General features: G+C 39.8%; 1 protein-coding gene across 5 annotated transcripts in view; it reads right to left on the bottom strand.

Annotated features, from left to right (window-relative positions):
- klhl29 (kelch like family member 29) overlaps positions 1-23,089 on the bottom strand; it is a 434,041-nt gene that overhangs the window by 177,295 nt on the left and 233,657 nt on the right. For all 5 annotated transcript variants that reach the window (XM_030128391.1, XM_030128389.1, XM_030128386.1 and 2 more), the window contains 3 exons: positions 15,832-16,028; positions 10,731-10,843; positions 8,147-8,293 (listed from right to left, as the gene is read on the bottom strand). In XM_030128391.1, coding sequence (XP_029984251.1) covers positions 8,147-8,293; positions 10,731-10,843; positions 15,832-16,028 — 457 coding nt within the window. The remainder of the gene's footprint in view (positions 1-8,146; positions 8,294-10,730; positions 10,844-15,831; positions 16,029-23,089) is intronic.

Consider the following 23,089-nt stretch of genomic DNA (forward strand, 5'->3'; position numbering starts at 1 on the left):
TATTCCGTTTGGACTTTATTCCTGCCATTCTGCTCATGCTCGTTGTCTTTTCCTGTCACGATGACGCACACATTTTGCGCTGGCTGAAGAATATGCAATGCAGTCTAGTCAACCCAAACTGTTCCAGGGGGCTATTCTGATGGGATCTGCCAGCCTCTAAAACCTTGAAGGAAGAGTTCATCACCTGTTTTTTTTATTCATTCATTTGTCATGCACTAATGAGTTCGATAAGTAGGCAAATCAATTTGCACTGCAGTGCACCGACTGCTTTGTTCTCGCAGCCCTTCCGTTAGCTTAGCCTAGCTTAGCATAATTGCTTCATTCCTATGGTCAGACGTAGCCAGGCTTTTATAGGTGATCCATAGTATTTTATGAGTGATTTTGTGAAATTCAATTCTCCCTAATCATTACTTTAGTCCAATGGGGTCAATATGATCACAAATTGAGGCTCAAATCATGGCGATGTGACTTACTGCAGTAATAAAATCTTGGGAAATAAAAACTAATGCAAAGCTAAAACAGTAAAGCAAAGCTAATTTAGCGTATGCATCCCTTCCAACAAAAAGATTTTCCAACTTCCGTCAACGCAACATTCCCAAGATTGTATGAGTGCAGTAAGTCGAGGATTTAAAGAAATAATTAGGGAGAATCGGATTTCAGAAAATCACTTACAAAAGACAACAAATCACCTTTAAAAAACTGTGTGACCATGGAAATGCAGTGACTATGCTAAGCTAAGCTAACAGAAGAGCTGCGAGAACAAGGCAACGTGAGCACCGCAGCGCAAACCCTTTAGCTCACTTATCTACCTCATTAATACCTCATGGAAACCTTTATTCGGGTTTAACATTTCCATGTAAACAGAAGAGAAAATACTTTAGTTCCAAATTAATTTCTTCTGGAAAAATAAATCGGATTTAAAAAGCATCATGTAACCGTACCCAGTGTTTTATATATAATTGCCTCTTCTATCAAACGACTCAATGTGAAGAGATGTTTTTAATTACAATGCAAGAACACGGCACGGTGCAGTGGATAGCACTCGCGCCTCACAGCGAGAAGGTCCTGGGTTCGATTCCAACACCTGGGACCTTTCTCTGTGGAGTTTGCATGTTCTCTCCGTACCTGCATGGGTTCTCTCCAGGTACGCCAGCTTCCTCCCACCATCCAAAGACATGCACTGATAGGTTAATTGGTTAAGCTAAATTGCCCATAGGTATGAATGTGATAGTGATTGGTTGTTTGTCTCTATATGTCAGCCCTGTGATGAACTGGTGACATGTCCAGGGTGTACCCCACCTTCGCCCATAAGTAGCTGGGATAGGCTCCAGCGACCCCCACTACCCTAATGAGGATAAAGCGGGTTCAGATAATGAATGAAAGAACACATACAGGAGGAAAAACCTGACTACTCTCTACCACTGCTGCATCTGCCAGAACCAAGAATCTGGAGATACTAAACTCAGCGTAGGATAAGGTTTGGAATCAGGAAAATTACAAACTTACACCTAGAGATTTCGATTGAACGTCGCTTTTCTCCATACTTGGTTAGTGCTGTATCAGAGGTAGAGAAAAGTTTGCAAAGTGTGTCGGGAGAGACTTGTTTAGTTAAAACTTGCACATGGACAGATGAACATGGGTCAGATCTGTGCAAAAGACAGTGTTACAAAGAACTGTGCAAAACCTGCTGTACTACTCAATTAATTTTCATCATGTAGGTAAGGGATATTCAACAGGTGCCCCACGGGCCAGAAGCAGCCTATCTATCAAGTTGGACTGGCCCACGACCCTCTACCCACTAATAGTAAATAAATAGTTTAACAGCCGCTAAACCAGTGGTTCCAAACCTGTTTTGGCTCGTGACCCCATTTTAACATCACAAATTTCTGGTGACCCCAGACATTTTTTTTTTTGCTAAAATTAATTTATTTTTGATCATGTAATAGTTTGCTATACTATGTTGCAAATAAACGTTAATTTTAGACGACATTTAGGCTATATAATGTATATTATTATGGACGGAGGCAGAAAAGCCAGGTGTAGATTACTGCACAAAGTGAGAATTTGATTTTCCTCGGTCAGGATATGTACAGTCAGTCCAACTTGGATTTTCAATTAATACAATTACAATTAATACTGAACAAACAATAACTCAAACTATGAATTATGAAAGAGCTGCAGCATCTGAAACCGACCACAATGAACATTTGAACGATAAACAGAACCACAGTGCTTCAGTTTCAGCTTCACAGTTTGTCATATCTTTTATGGATTGTTATTGTCTCTCTCAACTCACCATACATTTTTTATTATTAAGTTTTTATTTGTATTTTTATGAATTGCCAGAAATTCCAGGTGATCCCAAAGTTTGAAAATCACTGCGCTAAACTGTACATAAGGCTACTTGTGAAACTTTACGCCATTTTGCGTCATTCTGCAGCACTGCCACTGCTTATGGAAGGTCAATATGAAAACATGGTGCATTCAATGGGGAAGAGATGCAAAGTTGATGTTGAAAACAGAAAAAATTGCCATAAATTGTCATAAATTGCTTTAAATGTTACCTTTACATTTCTCACTTGCACTAAAAGCCAGCAGTTACTGTGGTGGTAATGTGTTGTGTCAAACACAGCATGGTAACAGTTAAATAAAAATGTTGAAAATGTGATGGAGATACGTGTCAATTGTACATCCAATATTACAGTAATACTACAGGGGTCCGACCCACAGTCTATAGCATCCCCACAGTTTGGCCCCTGGGAAAACACAGTTGAATAGCCCTGGTATAGGTGTTAGCTCAGAGGTTGTTGATGCTCTAAGTCAGGGGTATCAAACTCATTGTAGTTCAGGAGCCACATTCAGCCTAATTTAACCTCAAGTGGGCCGGACCAAAAAAATAATAGGATAATAACTCATAAACAATGACAACAATTTTTTCCTCTTTGTTTTAGTGCAAAAGAAACAAAACTAAAAAAAAAATTAAAAAACATTAAATTATGAAAATATTTACATTAACAAACTATCCAAACAAAAAAGATGCAAATTATCTGAAAAAAAACTGAAATTTCTTAAAAATATTAAGTGGAATTTTTACAATATTATGCCTCAACTTATACACGTGCATTATAGATCAGTTCCATAACGGCACAAAACAATTAGTAACAAGCTGGATATTGTTAAAATTGCACTCAGTTTTCTTGAGACATTTCAGGTTATTCTCATTTTATTGTTAAAAGATAATTTGTTCATGTAAATATTTTTATAATTTAACCCTTTCATGCATAGTGGTCACTACAGTGGACACCTATTCTCCAGCTGTTCTCTTCTATGTTCATGGGTTTAGTTCCATGTCCTCCTGAGACCCAGCAACGCATTTTTGTCCACTGTAGGGGACAAAAGTTTGCCAGTTTTACTAAAAAAAAATGCTGTTCATCGCAAAGGACATTCCATTAAAAAAAATTAATAAATGATTTTAAAAATTTATCTGAAAAACTGTTGCATCATGCAGTTTCTAATCAAGATGACTATTTAATGTAAAAAAGCTACAAATTTTCACTTTCCTAGGTCTCAGGAGGATATCAGCCAACACAGTGATGCTCATGCATCATCTACACTGATATTCAGACCATTTCTTTAACTTTGCTGTTCTTGATAAACCTGATCTGCACTAACTTGTTTGAGTGTAAATCGACAGCTAATTTTCTTAAACAAAAAGTTTTTTTTTTTTTTTTTTTTTTAATGTACTATCTCCGTGAAATGAGTAAAAACTAGTATTAGAGTATGATAAAATTTTCTTTTTTTTCATGCCTAAAGTAGAATAAAAACACTCTGGAAAAAAAATCTTGATTAAGGTTCTCATAATTCATACATGACAGAGTTAATGTTAGTTTTTGCACAATAACAAGGAGAAAATTTGGAAGTTATCATTATTCATAGGCATAACATAATATTTTTTCCACATTAAACCAAGAAGAAAATTTTGAGTCATTATTTATAGGTTATTATGTTATTACTTTACTTGAGATCACAATAGTCTGTATGTGGAACCTGACCTAAATTTAGTTCAACACTCTTGGTTGATTATATCTTGAGTGTAATTTTTACTCTATCCAAGTTCATCCCGTGGGCCAGATTGGACCCTTTGGCGGGCCGGATTTGGCCCGTGGGCCACATGTTTGACACCCCTGCTCTAAGTAAAGTAGCGAAGGGGATCTCGCTCTGAAAATGGTAGCGCGCAGATAGCAGAAAGGAAGGAGAATGGCGCTTGAAATAGTCACCCGATGGCAGGCGTCTTCCAACCGCCTACTTTCTGTGAGTCAGACTGTTTACTGTGCTTGGTTTGCGCCTGTTTCCTCGGTGGCTGCAGTTATTGAATGGAGTCTGAACCGGCTGCCTGACAGCCTTAGAGTAACACGAAGACACCATGAAGTCACTGCTCTGAGAAAAGATAAAACCCCTTCACAGTCTGTTGTTTTTATACAATAAAAATGTACGAATCAAAGAGCACTGAGAGGCTGTTGTAACCTTCAGACATTACTTGGCTAACAGTATCCACTTCCTTATTTTAGCCTAAACTAAGCTCGGTGCTTAGCCGCAGGATTAGCCAGGAGGCACATGTGAGCGTGGTATTGATCTTTTCATCTAACGATCAGCAAAAAAGAAAATAAGCATATTTCCCCAAGTTGCTTATTTTGAGAAATACACTCATTACGATTCCTTTTAAGATGAAACTGTAATTAATTTGAATGTCTAATAGATCTGTGGGTGCGTCTCTGTGTGGGTGCTTCTTTGTTTTCACGTCTCTGTCATCGTCTTTTTTGTCTCAAACGCAAACACAGACGCTCATATCGTCTCGCTAGGGTGGCGCACCTTCAGTGATACTCAATCAAAGAAAACTGAAACAGTTCTCTTCATTTCATTCAGTCCCCTTTGTGTCTCAGAGCAAAACCATTATTAACGCTCAAATGCTTTCCCTCAGTCTCTAAGCAATGTCCGGGCCCTGTTTCCTGGTGCCATCGGATGTTAGTGACAGCAAAGTGGAGAGAGAAAATTGCATATTATTTACTCGGCGCCTTCAATATGCCACTTTTCCACTCTGTAGCCTGCAGCTTACAACCCACAGCACATGCACGGACACACAAACATACAGTACAAAGAAACACATACTCAAATGAATGCAAACGCATACAGCTCCTAGCTTAAAGCGTTCCTCCTCCTTGCCTGAGTTTCTGCGTTTTTTTTTTTTTTTTTTTTTTTTTTTAGTAGTGCTGTGACATTTTTGCCCTGACATGTCATTAAAAAGTGTCACAGGATCTGGAGGAGTGATTTCCACTCCGAACGGTGAGGAAAGGAAGGGGAATGATGAGGCCATGTTGGCGGACCATGCGTGTAAACTCAGCCCTCGGGGTCACATAACCTTCTCCTGTGGCATGATGGAAGTATCCTATTCTTTCTGCTCTCCTCAGGTGCCGGTCTTGCTATTTTTTTTTTTTTTTCGGTCACACATGGACAGGAGATTTGAGGTTGACCACGAGCTCAATCACATCTGCGCTCCCTGGATGTCATGGCTGTGCACGGCGGCACAAACCACTGGATATCAGATTAGAACACAAGGCTCTTTTCTACTGCCTTTCTTTCGTTTTCATCTCTTTCTCTTCTCTCGGTCACTCCTCGCCGTTTCTATCTCTCTGTTTCGCTCTGCTTCTTTTCCTCTCACTCCAATTCTTCCCACCCCTCCCTTCTTTTCTCCCGTCTTCTCTGGGGTGAGCCGGGTCTCTCGTCTCAGGAACCAGTACGGTGGGTTGTTCAGACAACCGGGAAAATGTTCCATTTCTTTTTTTTTTCTTCTACTTCATCTGAGTAAGTCACCTCTGCACCTCTCCATTAGAGTGTGAGATTGCAGGACTCCGCCGTACTGAGCTGGCTCTAGGTTTTCCACGCAGATGACAGGGATCACATGTTCGCCTAAAAACTGTGCATCATTCTTGTTGTGGCTCCCTGCGACTTTGCAATACCACCATGTGAAATTTCCCATCAGCCACCCCAGAAATTCCATTTTCACTGGATTTATCACTAAGAGTGTTTGATTCTAGTGCTATAAAACTGTTTTCTATACACTGACTTTCATTTCAGTCTTTGCTCCCACGTGCACAACTTCACTCCTTCTTATTGACAAGGTTTCGTCGTCATCTGCTTGAATGATTCAGTGCAACAGTTGTTTGTTATTTGAACTAATGCTTTGTACGGCACTCGATACTGATCCTCTGTTATAAAAGCGCTGATGGATTTCACCGTAATCTTGAGGCGCCACATATCACAGGATAAATGTTAAATGTTTAATCCAAAAAGTGAAGAATTCAAATATTTTTTTTAACCCTGCGATATATATTGTGATATGAAAAAATACTTAGGAGGATATAATAGCTGTGTGGTGCCGATGTAAATGGTCAAACTAATTAGTTGTTTTTCCTCTCGTTGTGGCAACAGGTGAAAGGCACTGTCGACACAGAACACATGTTTCAGTATCATCCTACTTGTAGCCGAAATGATTCCAGATAACTGACGTTTCTTTTCTTTTTGACACCAGGTCTTTGTTTACAGTGATTTTCTCTTGTTCGTTGCCCATTTTTCAATGTTGTTACCAGCGACTCGCTCCAAACTGATTAAGAAAGATTGTGATTGGCAAATCGCTGTGTGCAGTGTGTGTCACATACCCTTGAAATTAGACGAGAACACATTGAGTTCATTTGCCTCCTACATTGCAGGATCTGCAATGTGAATATTGCGCATACGTACATCGCGATGTCAGTGCTCAAATGATATATTGTGCAGCTCTAGTGTGAACGTATCCAAGTACGGTACGGACTCGAGTAAGTTGTGTTAAAACGCCCTTAGAGTGAAGGGTAAAGTATTACAGAGGCTGAAAAAGAAATTCCATTTTCATTGGATTTATCACTAAGAGTGTTTGATTCTAATGCTATAAAACTGTTTTCTATACACTGACTTTCATTTCAGTCTTCGCTCCCACGTGCACAACTTCACTCCTTCGTCTTATTGACAAGGTTTTGTCGTCATCTGCTTGAATGATTCAGTGCAACAGTTGTTTGTTATTTGAACTAATGCTTTGTACGACACTCGATACTAATCCTCCGTTATAAAAGTGCTGATGGATTTCACCATAATCTTGCAGCGCCACATATCACAGGATGAATGTTAAATGTTTAATCCAAAAAGTGAAAAATTCAAATATTGACGTATGTGCCTCATAAAAGTGATTGCAGAGGTCTGTACCCGCTCTGAACCAGTTGATATAAAGCTGTTCCCCCGTTTGGAGGATGATGGAAAGACATTACTTTGAACAGTGATGGACTCATGTAATTTATTTGATCATCATCTCACCTTCATTTTTAAGCAGCTATAAAGTCTGTTAAAATCATCAGTTTTAAATTCATGGCTTTTTGCGACTGAATCCATAAAAAGTCTGACGACCTGAGGTTTTACCTGGTGGATGGATATTCCGTCTCCTGCCCGGTCCATTTACCTTTTACGAATGTGGGCCACGGTTGACGTTCTGACCTTGAGCCTGATCGATTCCATGTTTGTCTAAATTTTACCTGCTCTTCTTCACTGCCAATACCCATCAGGAGGATATAGGTTTTGATTAAGACTAAGGGCCTCTAGGAATGAATCAAACACCTGTTAGGCGTCGAGGAAAAAGGACGGCGTCCGTGTGTGTTTTTGTTGGTTTTCTATGCAGTGCAGTGTCTCACAAACAAATGAAGTGCAACTAAGAATAGAGCTTATTCTGGGGGCAAAGCACTCCTGGGATTATGAACAACTGCTGTGTTAGGCTGCATCTGAAGCACAAAGTTGATGAGCAATACCAGGAGGGAATGAGAAGTCACTTGTCTGGTTTTTCATGCTGTGCACCACTTGGAGCAGACAGGGAGGGTCGATAGAACAGCTACACTAATACTCTTCTGCAGACATACACTATCTGTACTGTCAGTGGTAACAAGGGCTTTATCTGGCTTTTTTGTCTCATGATACACATCCAATATGTGCTCATTTTCCAAAAGTATACCATGGTGTCGGAGCCAAGGGGACCCGGACCACACAAACACCCTAATTAGTCGCGTTGTATTACCTGCACTCTGGAGTTGGCGTCCTGTTTGATCCATTTGATGACTGTCTCGTACACCAGCTCTTCGGCCTTCGTGTTGAGACTGTCGTTGGACAAATAGGCCACCAGGTCCTCTTTGGACACGCTCAGAATCTCCTCCTGTCCAGCCACCTGTAATAATACGCAGAGTGAGTAAAGTTTTGGGACCTTCATTAAGTTTTTATTGGGTCTGACAGTTTGTTTTTTATTACAGTGTACTTGTATTTGAGTGCATATGTAGTTTGGCATTTTCAGGTATTTAAAAGCTTTAGTTTAGTTTTTACTTAGCACGTTTTCACATAGCGTACTTGAGTCTGTATCCGAGTACATTGGACGCCAAAGTCTGTTTAATTACCTAAATGGAGGTTATGTTTTCATTGGGGTTTGTCTGTCTGTTAGCAAGATAACTCAAAAAGTTATGGACGATTTTGAGGAAATTTTCAGAAAATGTTGATACTGGCACAACGAACAAATGATTACATTTTGGTGGTGATCGGGTGGGGATGGAGGGCTGATCTGCCTTGGCGGAGGTCTACTTTTATCCACGTGAATGCAACCGTTCTGTGCTCGAGTTCAGTTGAGAAGGTAGTCCTGGGTTTGGACTGCCCGTACTCCAGCACGGTACGTTGCCGTGTGATTGCGATCCGTGCCCGAGACCGGAAGTGACCTAATCATCACTCCGACAACGGAAGTGGGTTAAGCACCAGGAGACCATAGATGCCGCTTGCTCTTGTTGTCTCCTGAAAAAGCCTCAGATCCACGCGGCACAGGCTCACCTTATCAACCGAACCACTTATATCAGGGACAATGAAGGTCGCTCTGCTTCTTTTTGCCTCTAACGGATAGGTAAGGGTTTGTCTTCTTCTGACTTCTGCATTTGTTAGATAGCGACAGAATTCCTCCCACACCGCCACCTACTGTTTCAGCCCTGTAACACGCATTTGTACTTGGGCACTGGCCACGGTACATGACTGGGGATAGGTGTGAACAAAGGCTGCACAATATTGGGAAAAACTGACATTGCGATTTTTTTTTAACCCTGCAATATATATTGTGATATGAAAAAATACTCGTAATAATAGTTGTGTTTCCTCTCGTTGTGGCAACAGGTGAAAGGCACTGTCGACACAGAACACTGTTTCAGTATCATCCTTCTTGTAGCCAAAATAATTCCAGATAACTGACATTGCTTTTCTTTTTGGCACCAAGTCTTCATTTACGGTGATTTTCTCTTGTTCGTTGCTCATTTTTCAATGTTACCAGCGACTCACTCCAAACTGATTAAGAAAGATCGTGATTGGTGGATCGCTGTGTGCAGTGTGTGTCACATACCCTTGAAATTAGACGAGAACACATTGAGTTCATTTGCCTTCTACATTGCAGGACCTGCAATGTGATTATTCCGCATACGTACATCACGATGTCGGTGCTCAAACGATATATTGTGCAGCTCTAGTGTGAACGTATCCAAGTACGGTACGGACTCGAGTAAGTTGTGTTAAAACGCCCTTAGAGTGAAGGGTAAAGTATTACAGAGGCTGAAAACAGTGGGATGAAAGAATGCATGACATAAAAAATTATTTATAAAACCATTATTTATTGAAAAGTCCTTATATTGTGGAAAGCCATTTTATTGCTGCGCATTATGAAACATTAACGCTGAGGACAACCAGGCCAATTTTACCTGCGACGCTATCTCATTTTACTTCATGTTGCATTGTTTATTGCATTTCCATTTTTCATTGTGCTTTTCGAAAGTTCATTTTTATTACAACCAAGGAAACTGTTTTCACTGCTAGTTTTCATTAACTGTAATAATCCTAATATTATGTGTTTAACTATTCAGTCCATTATCTCCAGTGTTTCCAGTATGCTGCTTTCAAGTACACATGACAAGATGGTGTCTGCCAATCAAGGCTTCCCAGTTTTCTGCAGCTTCCATCTGGAAAAATAACAGAAAGGCAAATTGTCTGTTTCTTTCACAGCTAATAAAAACTTCTGATGTGGCATCACCAACTCATGTGAAGACTTGCGAGCTTTAATCCTAAAATTGCAATGGAATTTCTTACAAATCTTCAAGAAATACAGTTTTGAGAGATAATCCTATTCTCCTGCTTCAAACAAGCTGAAATCTCTAAACAAGTCTTACATTTATGCAGTGCAAATCAAACACGTTTATGCAGCATTATATCAAAAAGGTGTTCTGTGAGGTGCAAATTGCATCTTATGTAGTTAAAGCTGTATTTGTAAAAAGCATTTTAATGGAGGTCTAATTCATCCATATGCTTTTTCCTTGTTTAAAAATGTATTAAAATGTATCTGTGTGTTAAGACCTTGAAGTAGACAACAAATAACTGTTTTACCCTCCACGGTGCAAAGATGTGAGGAGCTGTATGAAATGTTAATGCTCAATTTAAAACATTTAGTGATCAGTGAAGGCATCTATGACAATTACGATCGCAGTTTAGATTTATTTGCTTTTATTTCCTCGGTAGTGAAGACTTTTAACCGGTAACTCAGCAGGAATCAGTTAATGGACTCTTCATAAAGACCATAAATCTTAACCTACCTCGGGGAAGTTCTGCAGAGCAAAAGCCTTGGCCATGTTGTGGAGCTCCGTGCAACTCATGGCCTCAGCCATAGCCAGCACTCCCAGACAGTTAGCTGCAGTCAACTGTTTCTCTGGAGTCAATAAACAAGTTTGCAGAGAGAGAAAGAGTGAGAGAAATAAAAACAAGAGAGAAACAAAGACATGGGCAGATTGATTGAGACAAGGGGGGGAAAACATGATTCAGAAAAGCATAAAAAAAAAGATCACAGATGTAGAGAGCTTCAGAAACAGAAGGGGCTGCAGGTAGCACACACCCACAGCCTTTTGGGGTGTGTATCGGTGTGTATCTGCCTGACACTAAGGGGAGAACAAGTATAATAACTCAAAACAGCTCTGGGGACAAACAACGAGGGGAATCGATCGCTCACAGCCCTGGCAGGAGGTGGTGGATGGCAGGGAACGGGATTTGGGATTAGCTGGGCCACTTTAAAGAAGGCCTGTCACACACATAGGAGAGAATATATGAAAGTAACCCATTGGTCAGGCCAGTGGGGAAAGGGCTTATGCTACTGTCTGAGGTCTGTTGTAAAGGGGCACCATTTACACTGGAAATTTGAGTTTTTTAACACACATTGCCATTCATCAAACTGGAGGAAAACGTATTGGGATCACAGCGCACACATACACAGCCGGGGCAGTATCCCCAGAAAGAGGCCTGATTAAACAACAGCCATCAAACCGGAGCAACAGCAGACCTTTTATCACTGAAGACAGAGTCCGAAAGTCTGTCCTAAGCAAACACGAGCCAATAAAAGGTCACCTAACATCTGCTAAATCGCTGCTAAACAAAAGCCAAAGCAAGACCAAATAAAAGCAGGATTCATGCTGCATCAAAGTGTGGGCCAGGGGCTGTGTTACGGCCTACGAGCACATTTTTTTTTTTTTTTGACGACGGATATGGATGCGCACATACTCATTACACTGTGTTTAAGAACCCTTTTTTCCTTTTTCAATACGCTGAAAGCCAGGTTTGCAGTTTAATTTTCTGCATCAAGGGGTGGTAAATATATGAAGTATATGAAAACCCCACCCCCTGAGGCTAATATCATGCTGTTAATAACTTAAAATTGCCCAATAATTAAAAATAACCCCTGCCGTTTTGTCGAGAGAAATGCACCGAATAAGTGTTTTTATTTGGCTGAATATGAACTTCTGTGAATAAAAGTCAAAGTGGCATAAGTAGGTCGAGGAGATGTTTGCCATTTCTCCTCAGTATATTTGTTACACACTTCAATAACATCTGACACAGTATCAATTTCTCTGTGCTCAAGGACACACGCTTGTGCCTGTATTTTTCCACCTTCTAATGTGCCGAAATGTCATGAATCTTGTCAAGGAAGAATGGATTGACGTCTCACTGGAAATGAAGTCTACAAATGGCTTCCCTGTTTTCCCTGCTTTTTTGCCCAAATCGAGAAAAACAAATCAATAATGCGGCCGCTGTTTCCTTTTACTTTCTTTTCAGTCCTTTCCTACTTCTGACCTTTTTGCAAACATGCACTTCCCTTGTGTTATGGATATCCAAAACATTGTATTAAACGGAATGCAAAACCTGACATTTGCAGCTTTTTGGTTGCCTGACCCATTAAAATCTGGAACATGCCATTTGCTTTTCATGTGACCCCTTGGGTTCCGAAAGAGTCCCCTTCCCCTCCTTTGCTCCACTTTTCCTACCTTGTCTAAGTATCAATCTGTTTTGCTATTTTTCCGATTCAATCACGGTTCAGGCCGGAGGATTTGACATTTAAGTGACAATTGTTCCCTGACCTTTTTACAAATCTACCCCTGTGCTTCGTTCTGCCCGCTGGGACAAGATCAGAGGCACCGTGGCCGACTGAGCTTTAACGGGCAGAATTCTCAGACGGCTGCAAGTTTTGGAAACATGACAAAAAGGAGCATGATGCGTCAGAGTCAGTGAGGAAATTTAACTTTGAATATTGTGCTCGGTCATTTTAGTTCAGGGGCCACATTCAGCCTAATATGATCTGAAGTGGGCCGAACCAGGAATAGAACAGTGAAAAAAGTAAAATGACATTAGGAACATGTTGATATCTACAAGGTGTCCTTAAAGAATTTTAATAACATGAACCACCTGAAATTTCTTCAGAAAAATAAGTGCAATTTTAACAATATTATGCAAAAGTTCATCATTTACACATTCTGGGTGCTTCTATGAAACTGGGTTCATTTCGGTACCTGGCACGTTTCCAGCTTTTTACACCCAATAATAACAGAGAAATTTAGACATACTTCCCCCCAGGATGTACCTAATTATGACCTCAGATAAATTATACTGTTGCTCTGAGCCATCCCAAAATTAATGAATTTTTAATCAAATATTGGGGCTAAAAATAGGACCAAAATCGGGACAGGAAAATCTACCTATGTGTCAGTGCATTTGATCTGGAAAACATGGCTGTAAATGGTCTTATATACTGCTATAAATAAAGACACTTTGTTAAATTTGTTGATCGTAGTGGTTTTTCTAATCCAGACACGTGGGTTTTTCATGAATCAGCAGTCTTATTCCAGGTTTTGTGTGTAACCCAACGTGTCCGCTTGTGTTACATGCGGAATCTGCCCATTTAAACACAAATAAATTGCAAGTGATTTTGCAACAGTGGTCACTTTTGGGTCCTGTTTACCGTGTTACACGTGGATTCTTGTATAAAAATACTATAAAAATGTGTTTCATCTGAAAAATAGTTTCTCTATTATCTCAGTAAGTATTTATTTTTAAAATAGACCCAAAGTGCTTCGAATCTTGCTTCATAATCATAACATTAGTCTACATCTGGTTTGAATTTTGATGTCCTGTTTTTAGGGACCAGTTTCATAGAATTACCCATTTAAAAATACACAAAAAATTTAGTAACAGGCAGAATATTGTTAAAATTACACTTAGTTCTCGTAAAACATTTCAGGTTTTACATTATTAGGACTCTAAACAGATGTTACTATATCATTAACCTCCTAAGACCCAGCTATAGGTTTCACAACTTTATATAAAAAAAGAAGAGAAAACTGTCCACCACAAAGGACATTCCATAAACATTTTAAAAACTGCATCTGAAAAAACTGTTGCATCATGATATTTCCAATATAGGCACTTATTTAATAAAAAACAAAAAAAGCTTGTACTTTGCTGACATTTCCTGGGTCTTAGGAGGTTAAGGACGCAAAAGCAATGTGTTATGTTGTATAAATGTGAGATGGGGGTGAGATTTAATAAGTTTTCTTCTTCCCACTCATTTTAGAGCAGTACATATTGAATGAATTTATTTTGTTATTACTAGTGTACATGGCAATTGCTACTTTGTCTTGATCACTTTGCCTTGACCTTTATTTATTAATGTATTTTCTCTGCCATTAGTTCCTTGTATTCAAAAAATGTTTAATTTTTTCTTCTGCTCAAAACAAATAAATGAATGAAAGAATGACATTTCAGGATGTTCATATTTGTTCAGGTTATTCACATTTTGTGTGAAAAGATAGTTTGTAAATGTCAACATTTTTATGGAATTTTACTTTTTACACTAAAACAAGAGAACAATTTGGAGTTGTCATTATTTATAGGTTGTTATGTTATTATTTTCTGGTCTGATCCACTTTAGATCATAGTGGTATGTATGTGGAATATGAACTAAAAAGATTTTAACATCCCTGATTGTTAAGATCTTCAATGTAATTTCTGCATATCAAAAATTCATCCCGTGGGCTGGATTGAACCCTTTGGTGGGCTGGTTTTGGCCTGCAGGCTGTATGTTTGACACCTGTGTGCTAGGCTGTGCATAGTGATGAAACATAACAGCGCCTGAAAGCACTTATGGTTGTAGATATGATACGCATAAGGTTAGATCAGTGTTTCCCAACCATTGTGCCATGGCACATTTGCGTGCCATGAGAAATCATCAGGTGTGCCGTGGAAAATTACACTGGTCTACAATTTTTTAGAAATGATTTGCTTCAGACATTAAATGTGCTAAATTTTACGTATTTTAATAAGATTAATTGGAAAATAAATGACAAAAGTGCCTTTTTGCTGATGTTTTCAAGGTATATGATTGTTGTTACACATATATATATTGGTTTATGTACATTTATATAATAGTTTTATAAATCTTCCACTAAATAGAACCTGTAAAGTGAATGTATTCTAATGTGCGGACAGTGTTTTGAAGTAGATCTTGTAGCTCTGAGACAAATATTCCTTTTGAGTCAAACCCATTCTCTCGTTAATTCTTGAGTTTCACATTTTGACCCAAGGCTGTATCTTGGAAAGCTCAGCCAAACAGCATTTTTGACTTGATTTTTCTTTATCAGTGACTCTCATGTGGTAAAATTTCATTACTTTTATTCTGGAAGCATTTTCCTTGTAGACCAGTGTTATCCAGTTCCACCTGATTGGTACTGTAAGCGAGCAGCGTCATATAGACACATACGACTGCACGCACCAATGATCCACTCTACAACAACAGTCTCCTGTTTCCCTTTGCAAAATAAAAGTGAAAATGAACCGGCCCCAATGCGGTGTGGTCTGTTGATAAAGCCCCCCCCCCCCTTACTCGTGATGTGCAAATCAGTGAGTTACCTGTGAACCCCGGGTATCAGGTTGGGGCTGGGGGATATGCCTCCCATACTACTATACAACGGACCTCAATCCGGGGGTCCGTCCAAGGAGTCACTGATGCACCCCTCTCAGCTTTCTTGTTCCAATGTTGTGTACAATGTTTCCCATGCCCCCCCCCCCCCCCCCCCCCCCCCTTTTCTGTCTTTCTTCAATTCCTGCAAGAATATCAGCTTTGTGTTCAACTAAACAGACCCAGGTTTCACACTAAGTAAACTGAGACTAGATTTACATTATATTCAATAAAAATACTTTTTGTGACCATTTGTTTGGTGTGCCTTGTGATTTTTCTAATGTAAAATATGTGCCGTGGCTCAAAAAGGTTGGGAAACACTGGGTTAGATAATAATACTGGATGTTTGCTGAAATACGTGCATGATAAAACACACATGCACACACACTCCCCCCTACTGTTTCCTGTGCTGTTCCTACCTAGGAAGGAGACACAGACTTTGCAGAAGGTGTTGAACTGAAACTTGTTGGCGGCCTCCAGCAGCGTCTTGGCGTTGGCCGAGTCAATGACCAGCGATCCCGTGTAGACAAACTCAAGCAGCTGCTCCAGCACGTCTGCGTTGATGTTGCTCATTTTCAACTCCAGCATCTCCCCGCTTCTCGCCTCGCCAGATGACCTGATCAACCAACCAGGGCAGAGAAAGGTGAATTAGAGGGATTTTGCGAGAAGAAAAAGCAAAGAAAAAAGGAAAATAATAATAATAAAAAAAAAAAAGATAGGGACACAGATACGTGTATGCTACACACAACACCTATAACAAACACCTGGGCCAGTACGAGAGTGGGGAGAAAATAAGAGAATCATTACACAATAAAATATCAACGCAAAGTGAAAAAGGACAGAAACAGAACTTTGGATGGTTTCTACTTTTCTATGGGACTAGCAGATTTGCAACTATAGTGCTGCATCTGAAACAAAATGTACTCTCTGAACAAAGATTAGGCAAAAAAAGTTATTGCTTTGTATCAACAGGCATGCTTATCACATGTTTTCATGTATGCATAGTTTAAGAGGTGGACATGCATACATGGCAGAGTACATATGAGCTAACAGACATGACACAGAGAGAAGGAAAGCGACTGTACGGCTCATACACCGACACATGGATGACGTATGATGTGCTGGTCATAGTATCTGTCTGTGTGCGAGTCTACATTGCTGGCGTGTGCATGTTGGATATCAGAGAAGTGTATCCTCTCCTTCTGGTATGGTGTAAGAGGTTCCAGGGAGCGCTTGAATGAGCAAATTAAATAGAATATGATATCCTTTCGTAATGCTGAGCCTGAGATGTACAGAGAGTGGAGACTGCTGTCAGAACTGGGCCACGTTGTGACTTCACCAGGATCAAATGGCCGAGATTAGTTCGCATGCAGGGTCCCCCCGGGGAGGTATGAGAGCGTTAAATAACACCTCGCCACCCATGTTTAATGCCCCATGTGAAACAATAATCCACTCAAGGGCAAAATAAATGGAATCAAAACTATGCAGAACCCATGCCCCCCCTGCTACTGTGTCGTTCTCCCTGCGGCTACGGGCATCAACAATATGAAAAGTAGCCTACATTAAGATGGATGGAGGTTGTTTGCTTCTGTCACTCATGGTAGCACAATGATAAAGCTCTGTCTATTCTGTGTGTGTGCATTTGTGTTTGTCTCTTTTCCTTTTCTGTTGGAGCCAGTTTGTTGGATTAGAAATCATGACAAACAGTCAGCATTTAGTGAGACACAGACAGCAAAACAAACAAGATGAGACAGGTAGACAGAATGGTTAAAGTGAAGACGAGAGAAGAGGAGGAGGCGGCGGAGGAGGAGGGAAAGGAAGAGGAGCTGATGAGGACGAAGCAGAGGAGGGAGGCAGGGCGAGACAGTTCTTCCACAGGGAGCCAGCAGCCATCCTTCTGAGGGAGGGGTTGGGTTGTTCCATGACTGTGCCTTGGTCTTTTAAATAAGAGATATCCCTGCCCACCCCCAAAAAAAGCCACCATCACACCTAAACAGAGCCTCTGTCCCCGCTGCAATAATCATCAGTAGCCTGTAGTGTATGAACTGAGACATTAGTCGTCATTTAAAGCGCACTCAGGAGGTGAGAGGGGAGAAGGACATCCAAAAAAAATTAAAAAATAAATAATAAAAAGACAATGGCATTTGTCTCTGGATGGACATTGGCTGGAAAAACCAAGGTAGTTACTCTTTTTCCTCCTGCAAAGCAAAAAGCCACATAGTGTTATTGCCCTTTTTCCGCACAAAGCCCTGCAGTGGGGGCAGGTAGTAAGACAGAAAGAAGGGAAGGGGAGTGTCGTTCAGGGTTAAAGTGATGGAGGGAGGTGGGAGGAAGGAAAAAACGGGGAGGGCAGGGGGGTAAAGAGCTAAAAATAAAAGAAGAGCATGCTCATCAACCTGGTCAATTAGTGCAATAGGAACCAGCTCAAGTGGCAGTTTGTTTTGTCTGAGCACTTATGTTATGGAAATGACTTTCCTGAGCTTCTAAAAGAGGTGGATATTTATGCTGCGTCTGATTGCAGACTTGAATTTAAATAGTGAAAGATGGAAGCAGGAAGGACAGGAGAGACAGAAAAGGAGGAGGAGGAGGAGGTAGTGGAGGAGAGACAGGGCGAGGAGGGATGGGGAGGGGATGGGGGGGAGATGGGCACACTGAGGCAAAGAAATTTGTTTGTGAAAAATGCACCACTTATTCAAGAGGAAGTCTTAAAATCAGCAGAGACTGTCAAGATGGTGGTGAACAGAGACAGGGAGGAAAAGGAGGGGAGCAGCAACACACACTCGCCCACACTCACACCCATCCTAACACATCCTTTAACCTAAAAAAAAAAAAAAAAAAAAAAAAAAAAAAAAGAAAAAAAAGCCCATTTTACAGGGAACACATTTAGCTTGTTCTTAGAAAACCATTTATTCTGTGGAAATACATACACCACCAAAACATGTTAAATGATAGAGGCTTCATTCGGATGCAAGGCCCGCGCCGTCGGAGCTAAAAATGGCTTGCGTTTACATGTTCCGCCACAACATAAATCAGGATATAACTAAAAAAAAAAGCATTAAAACCTGTGGTAAATAAACAAAGATAATGTGGTAGCTTCATCATTGTTTGGACTTTTGGGAGTTTTTCATGCGTTTGCGGTTCAGTATTGGGGACGCAATATTTCATCCGTACCGCTGGTCGTGATAAGACTTAAAGGCTATGGTGGTTGGAACGCGTCCAGATCAAGTCAGACGCTCTAAAGGACAAAAGGACAGGGTGACAGGTGGAGAGTTAAAAGCCCCAACCTCCGTCCAAGTGTGAACACAAGGCCATCAGCATGAGTGGGAAAAAAATTGGATTGTGGATATTGGATTGACAGAACTCTTGATGGAAGAAGTTTATGGTAAAGTTTTCTTTTTTGAGTAAAGACGACAGAAAATGGACAAAGGACGATGCGAGTGTCAATCTGTCAGACATTTGGTGTTGACCATGACATTTACTTTCAGGGCTTCCATCTAGCTTTAACGTGAAAGACTTGGAATGTAAGGTTTGTGAGTTTGTCAAGTTTGTGCGTCGATATTTTATTATTATTATTATTATTATTATTATTATTATTATTATTATTATTATTATTACCTTCGCCAAGGAGGTTATGTTTTTGTCAGCGTTGGTTTGTTTGTCTGTGTGCAAGATAACTCAAAAAGTTATGGATGGATTTAAATGAAAATTTCAGGAAATGTTGATACTGGCACAAGGAACAAATGACTAAATTTTGGTGGTGATCGGGGGTGGGGGGTGGGGGCACTGATCTGCCTTGGCGGAGGTCTGCGCTCTCCGAGTGCTTTTCTAGAAATGACAGCGCAGACCTCTGCCAAGGCAGGTCAGTGGGCCCCCATGGGCCCCCATCCCCACCCCCGATCACCACCAAAATGTAATCATTTGTTCCTTGTGCCAATATCAACATTTCCTGAAATTTTCATCCAAATCTGGGGCACTGATCTGCCTTGGCGAGTACTTCTAGTTATTATTATTATTATTATTATTATTATTATTATTATTACTATTACTACTATCATTATTATTATTATTATTATTACCATTATTACTATTATTATTATTATTACTATTACTACTATCATCATCATCATCATCATCATTATTATTATTATTATTGTTGTTGTTGTTATTATTATTATCATCATATATTGATGAAGGCCCCTCGCTGAAACGCTTTGGTCTATATTTAGAACAAAATTTGGTCCTTACATGACATCTTGACCTTGAGATAGTTTTTCTCCTCTATTTTGTCGTGCCAGGACCTTCTGTATAGATATGTTTATTTCTAAGTTAATGGTAGTTTATGTGCACTGTATCTGCACTAGATGGGTAAAAGGCTATGTTCAGACAGCAGGTCCTAATGCACAATTCAGATTTTTTGGTGTAACCTGATTTTTTTGTGTGCTCATTCATATTACACATTAAACACGATTTCTATCAGTTTTCAGTATGAACTAAAGTGACCCGCATGAGCAAAAGGGGTCCTGATGTAATACGTGACCACTCAGGCAAACATTGTGTTTATGGAAGTAAGTATGTTTTTCCCAACGCTTCTTCTCCTGGGACGCAGAATTGTGATGTTTGTCGCATTTCAATGACGTAACAGGTCGGATAAATGCGACCTGGCTGTTCAAACTGAAGTCACGTAGCAAAATATCAGATATGTATCAGATTTAGGACTACATACAGTCATGGAAAAAATTATTAGACCACCTTTGCTTTCTTCAATTTCTTGTTCATTTTAATGCCTGGTACAACTAAAGGTACATTTGTTTGAACAAATATAATGATAACAACAAAAATAGCTCATAAGAGTTCATTTCAGAGCTGGTATCAAGACATTTTCCATGTTTTCTTGATAATAACCAAAATCACTTTAGTTATTACATCAATAGTTATGGAATTGTACTGACAAAAACAGTGCTTTTAGGCATTCCATGTTTTCTTTTCTGTCTTAATCACATGATACACACAGGAGTTAGTACTTGATAGCATAACCATTGTTTTTGATGACTTTTGATGGTCTAATAAATTTTTCCGCGACTGTATGAAAGTGACCTGGGTCGGATTTGAAAAAAAAAAAAAAAAATCAGATTTGTGCTGTCCAAACTGTCTTTAACAGATCAGATACAGGTCACATACGGGCAAAAAAAATTTGATCTGGGACACATTTGCCTGCAGTCTGAACATAGCCAAAGAGAGGGATCAGACTCAGTATAGGGAGTTTATACTGCAAAAATCCAAATCTTACCAAGTGTATTTTTCTCATTTCTAGTCAAAATATCTCATCACACTTAAAATAAGACATAATCACCTTAAGAGTAACTTTTCAGTGAGATATAAGAACTTATTTTTAGACAACAGATCATGAAAATCTTATTTCAAGAGATCTTACCAAGATAATTTTCACTTGTTCCATTGGCAGATTGTTTTGCTTAATTCAAGATTTTTTATCTTAATTCAAGCAAAAAAAAATCTGCCAATGGAACAAGTGAAAAAGTGATTTCTTGAAATAAGATTTTCAAGATCTACTGTCTCGAAATAAGTTATTATATCTCACTGAAAAGTTACCCTTTAGGCGATTATGTCTTATTTTAAGTGTGATGAGATATTTTGACTAGAAATAAGAAAAATACACTTGGTAAGATTTGGATTTTTGCAGTGTACTAGCAGTATACCTTCCTTACTTCTTACATAAACATCAGTATAAAGTCTGTTACAGATGTCATTAGGTAACATGCATGCAACATGAACAGCACAAATCTTCATATCAAACCTTTGCCGAACAAAAACTAAAGTAGTTTCACTTATTTCCTGCATAATCTACACATATAAAACATTTTATTTGCCCTGTTCCAATAACAGAACAGATCTGAATGAAAATTTTTAATGGCGCGCCCGCAGCTTTAAAAGTGACCTTAAAAATCCACAGTAGTTCTTTGTGATGTCCTTGTTACCCTGGATAATCGGCATATTTTGCTGTAATGAGTTTTTAGTGGAGCCATTTTGTAGTCTGTATGAAAAGCGACGGTGGCCTGTTAATTATGCAGAGTAACACTGTGACAAAAACTTTAATTATGATTTTGCAATGTTATTTGTAATTTCTGAGACTTACTAAACAAAATTACAGAAACGGAGGGACAACCGAATGTATGTACATGGTTGAAGGTCGTTCCCTCGTGGCTCAGCTGAAGCGTACACACAGGGTCGACGCTGACAAAGGGCTCATCGTCCCACCTTTTTGACTCACAGGCATAGAGCAGCATGGGTTGACAGAGAAGGGGGAGCAGCCAGGAACAAATGGCAAAAAAGTAGGGATGCACCGATACTACTTTTTTCCAAACCGACTTACATTTGATTACTTGCTGATATCGAGTACCGATATGAGTACTTAATAATACCATTACAGTTTTTAGTTATTTTAGAAAATGTGCTTTAGCGCTCAAGACGTTTTTATTACCTCCGCCAAGGAGGTTATGTTTTTGCCAGGGTTTGTTTGTTTGTCTGTTTGTTTGTTTGTCTGTCCGTTAGTGTGCAACAGAACTCAAAAAGTTATGGACAGATTTTGATGAAATTTTCAGGGTTTGTTGGAAATGGGATAAGGAAGAAATGATTAAATTTTGGTGGTGATCGGGGGTGGGGGGGCCCACGGGGGGGGGGGCGCAGACCAGAAAATTTCATCAAAATCTGTCCATAACTTTTGAGTTATGTTGCACACTAACGGACAGACAAACAAACCCTGGCAAAAACATAACCTCCTTGGCGTGGGGGGCCCACGGGGGGGGCCACTGATCAGCCTTGGCGGAGGTCTGCGCTCTCCGAGTGCTTCTAGTTTAGGAAAGCTTTTCGTTGATGGATTTATCCTTTTAATTTATTTGATGAAATTACTCTTATGTTGATTTATTGCACCCATTTTATATACAGCACTTTGTGATTTTTATCTGTGAAAAACGCTTTATAAATAAACTTTACTGATTTACGTACTTTATTATCGTTGTCATTAGTCTGACTAACAAATGCCGCGTTTCCACTACATGGAACCAGCTCGGTTCGGCTCGACTCGGTATTCCTGGAGACCGTTTCCATTACAGGATACTACTGACTTTTCAGTACCTGGATGTCATAGCGATGTGGCGCGTTATTTCCGTGTCGTCTGCTCAGAGAGTTGCAGATAAACTCGCTCATTGCGTGTTGTCTCGTCTGAATTTTTTCGTCGGCCACCGAAGACTGAATCTCCTCGACCGACCATGGTGTAGTTTTGCGCTGTTATCATGTGGATTAATGTACCGCTGTATTTACTGTCCACTTCTGCATCTGTTTTTTGTAAAACGGCAGGTCACAGAGACAACTCTCTGACCAATCAGTGGTATTCAGTGTTTATACGTCACGGTTTAGTATCGCTTGGAACCTTGGCAGAGGTGATGCCAAAAAACTAGTACTGGGTACCAGATTCCAGGTCCTTTTCGTAATGGAAACGCAAAAAGGCCGAGCCGAGTCGACGCAGTGGAAACACGGCAAAAGTGCTGTTACTGACATTTAATGCACTGGAATGAGCGTTTCTCAATCAATCCACCAGAGGGTCCTGCTCTTACTTAATAATACTTGCAAAATATCTCAAAGAAGAATAAAGTTTTTTGAGAC

Source organism: Sphaeramia orbicularis, chromosome 24 (assembly GCF_902148855.1).
Source record: "Sphaeramia orbicularis chromosome 24, fSphaOr1.1, whole genome shotgun sequence".
NCBI classification, from domain to species: Eukaryota; Metazoa; Chordata; class Actinopteri; order Kurtiformes; family Apogonidae; genus Sphaeramia; species Sphaeramia orbicularis.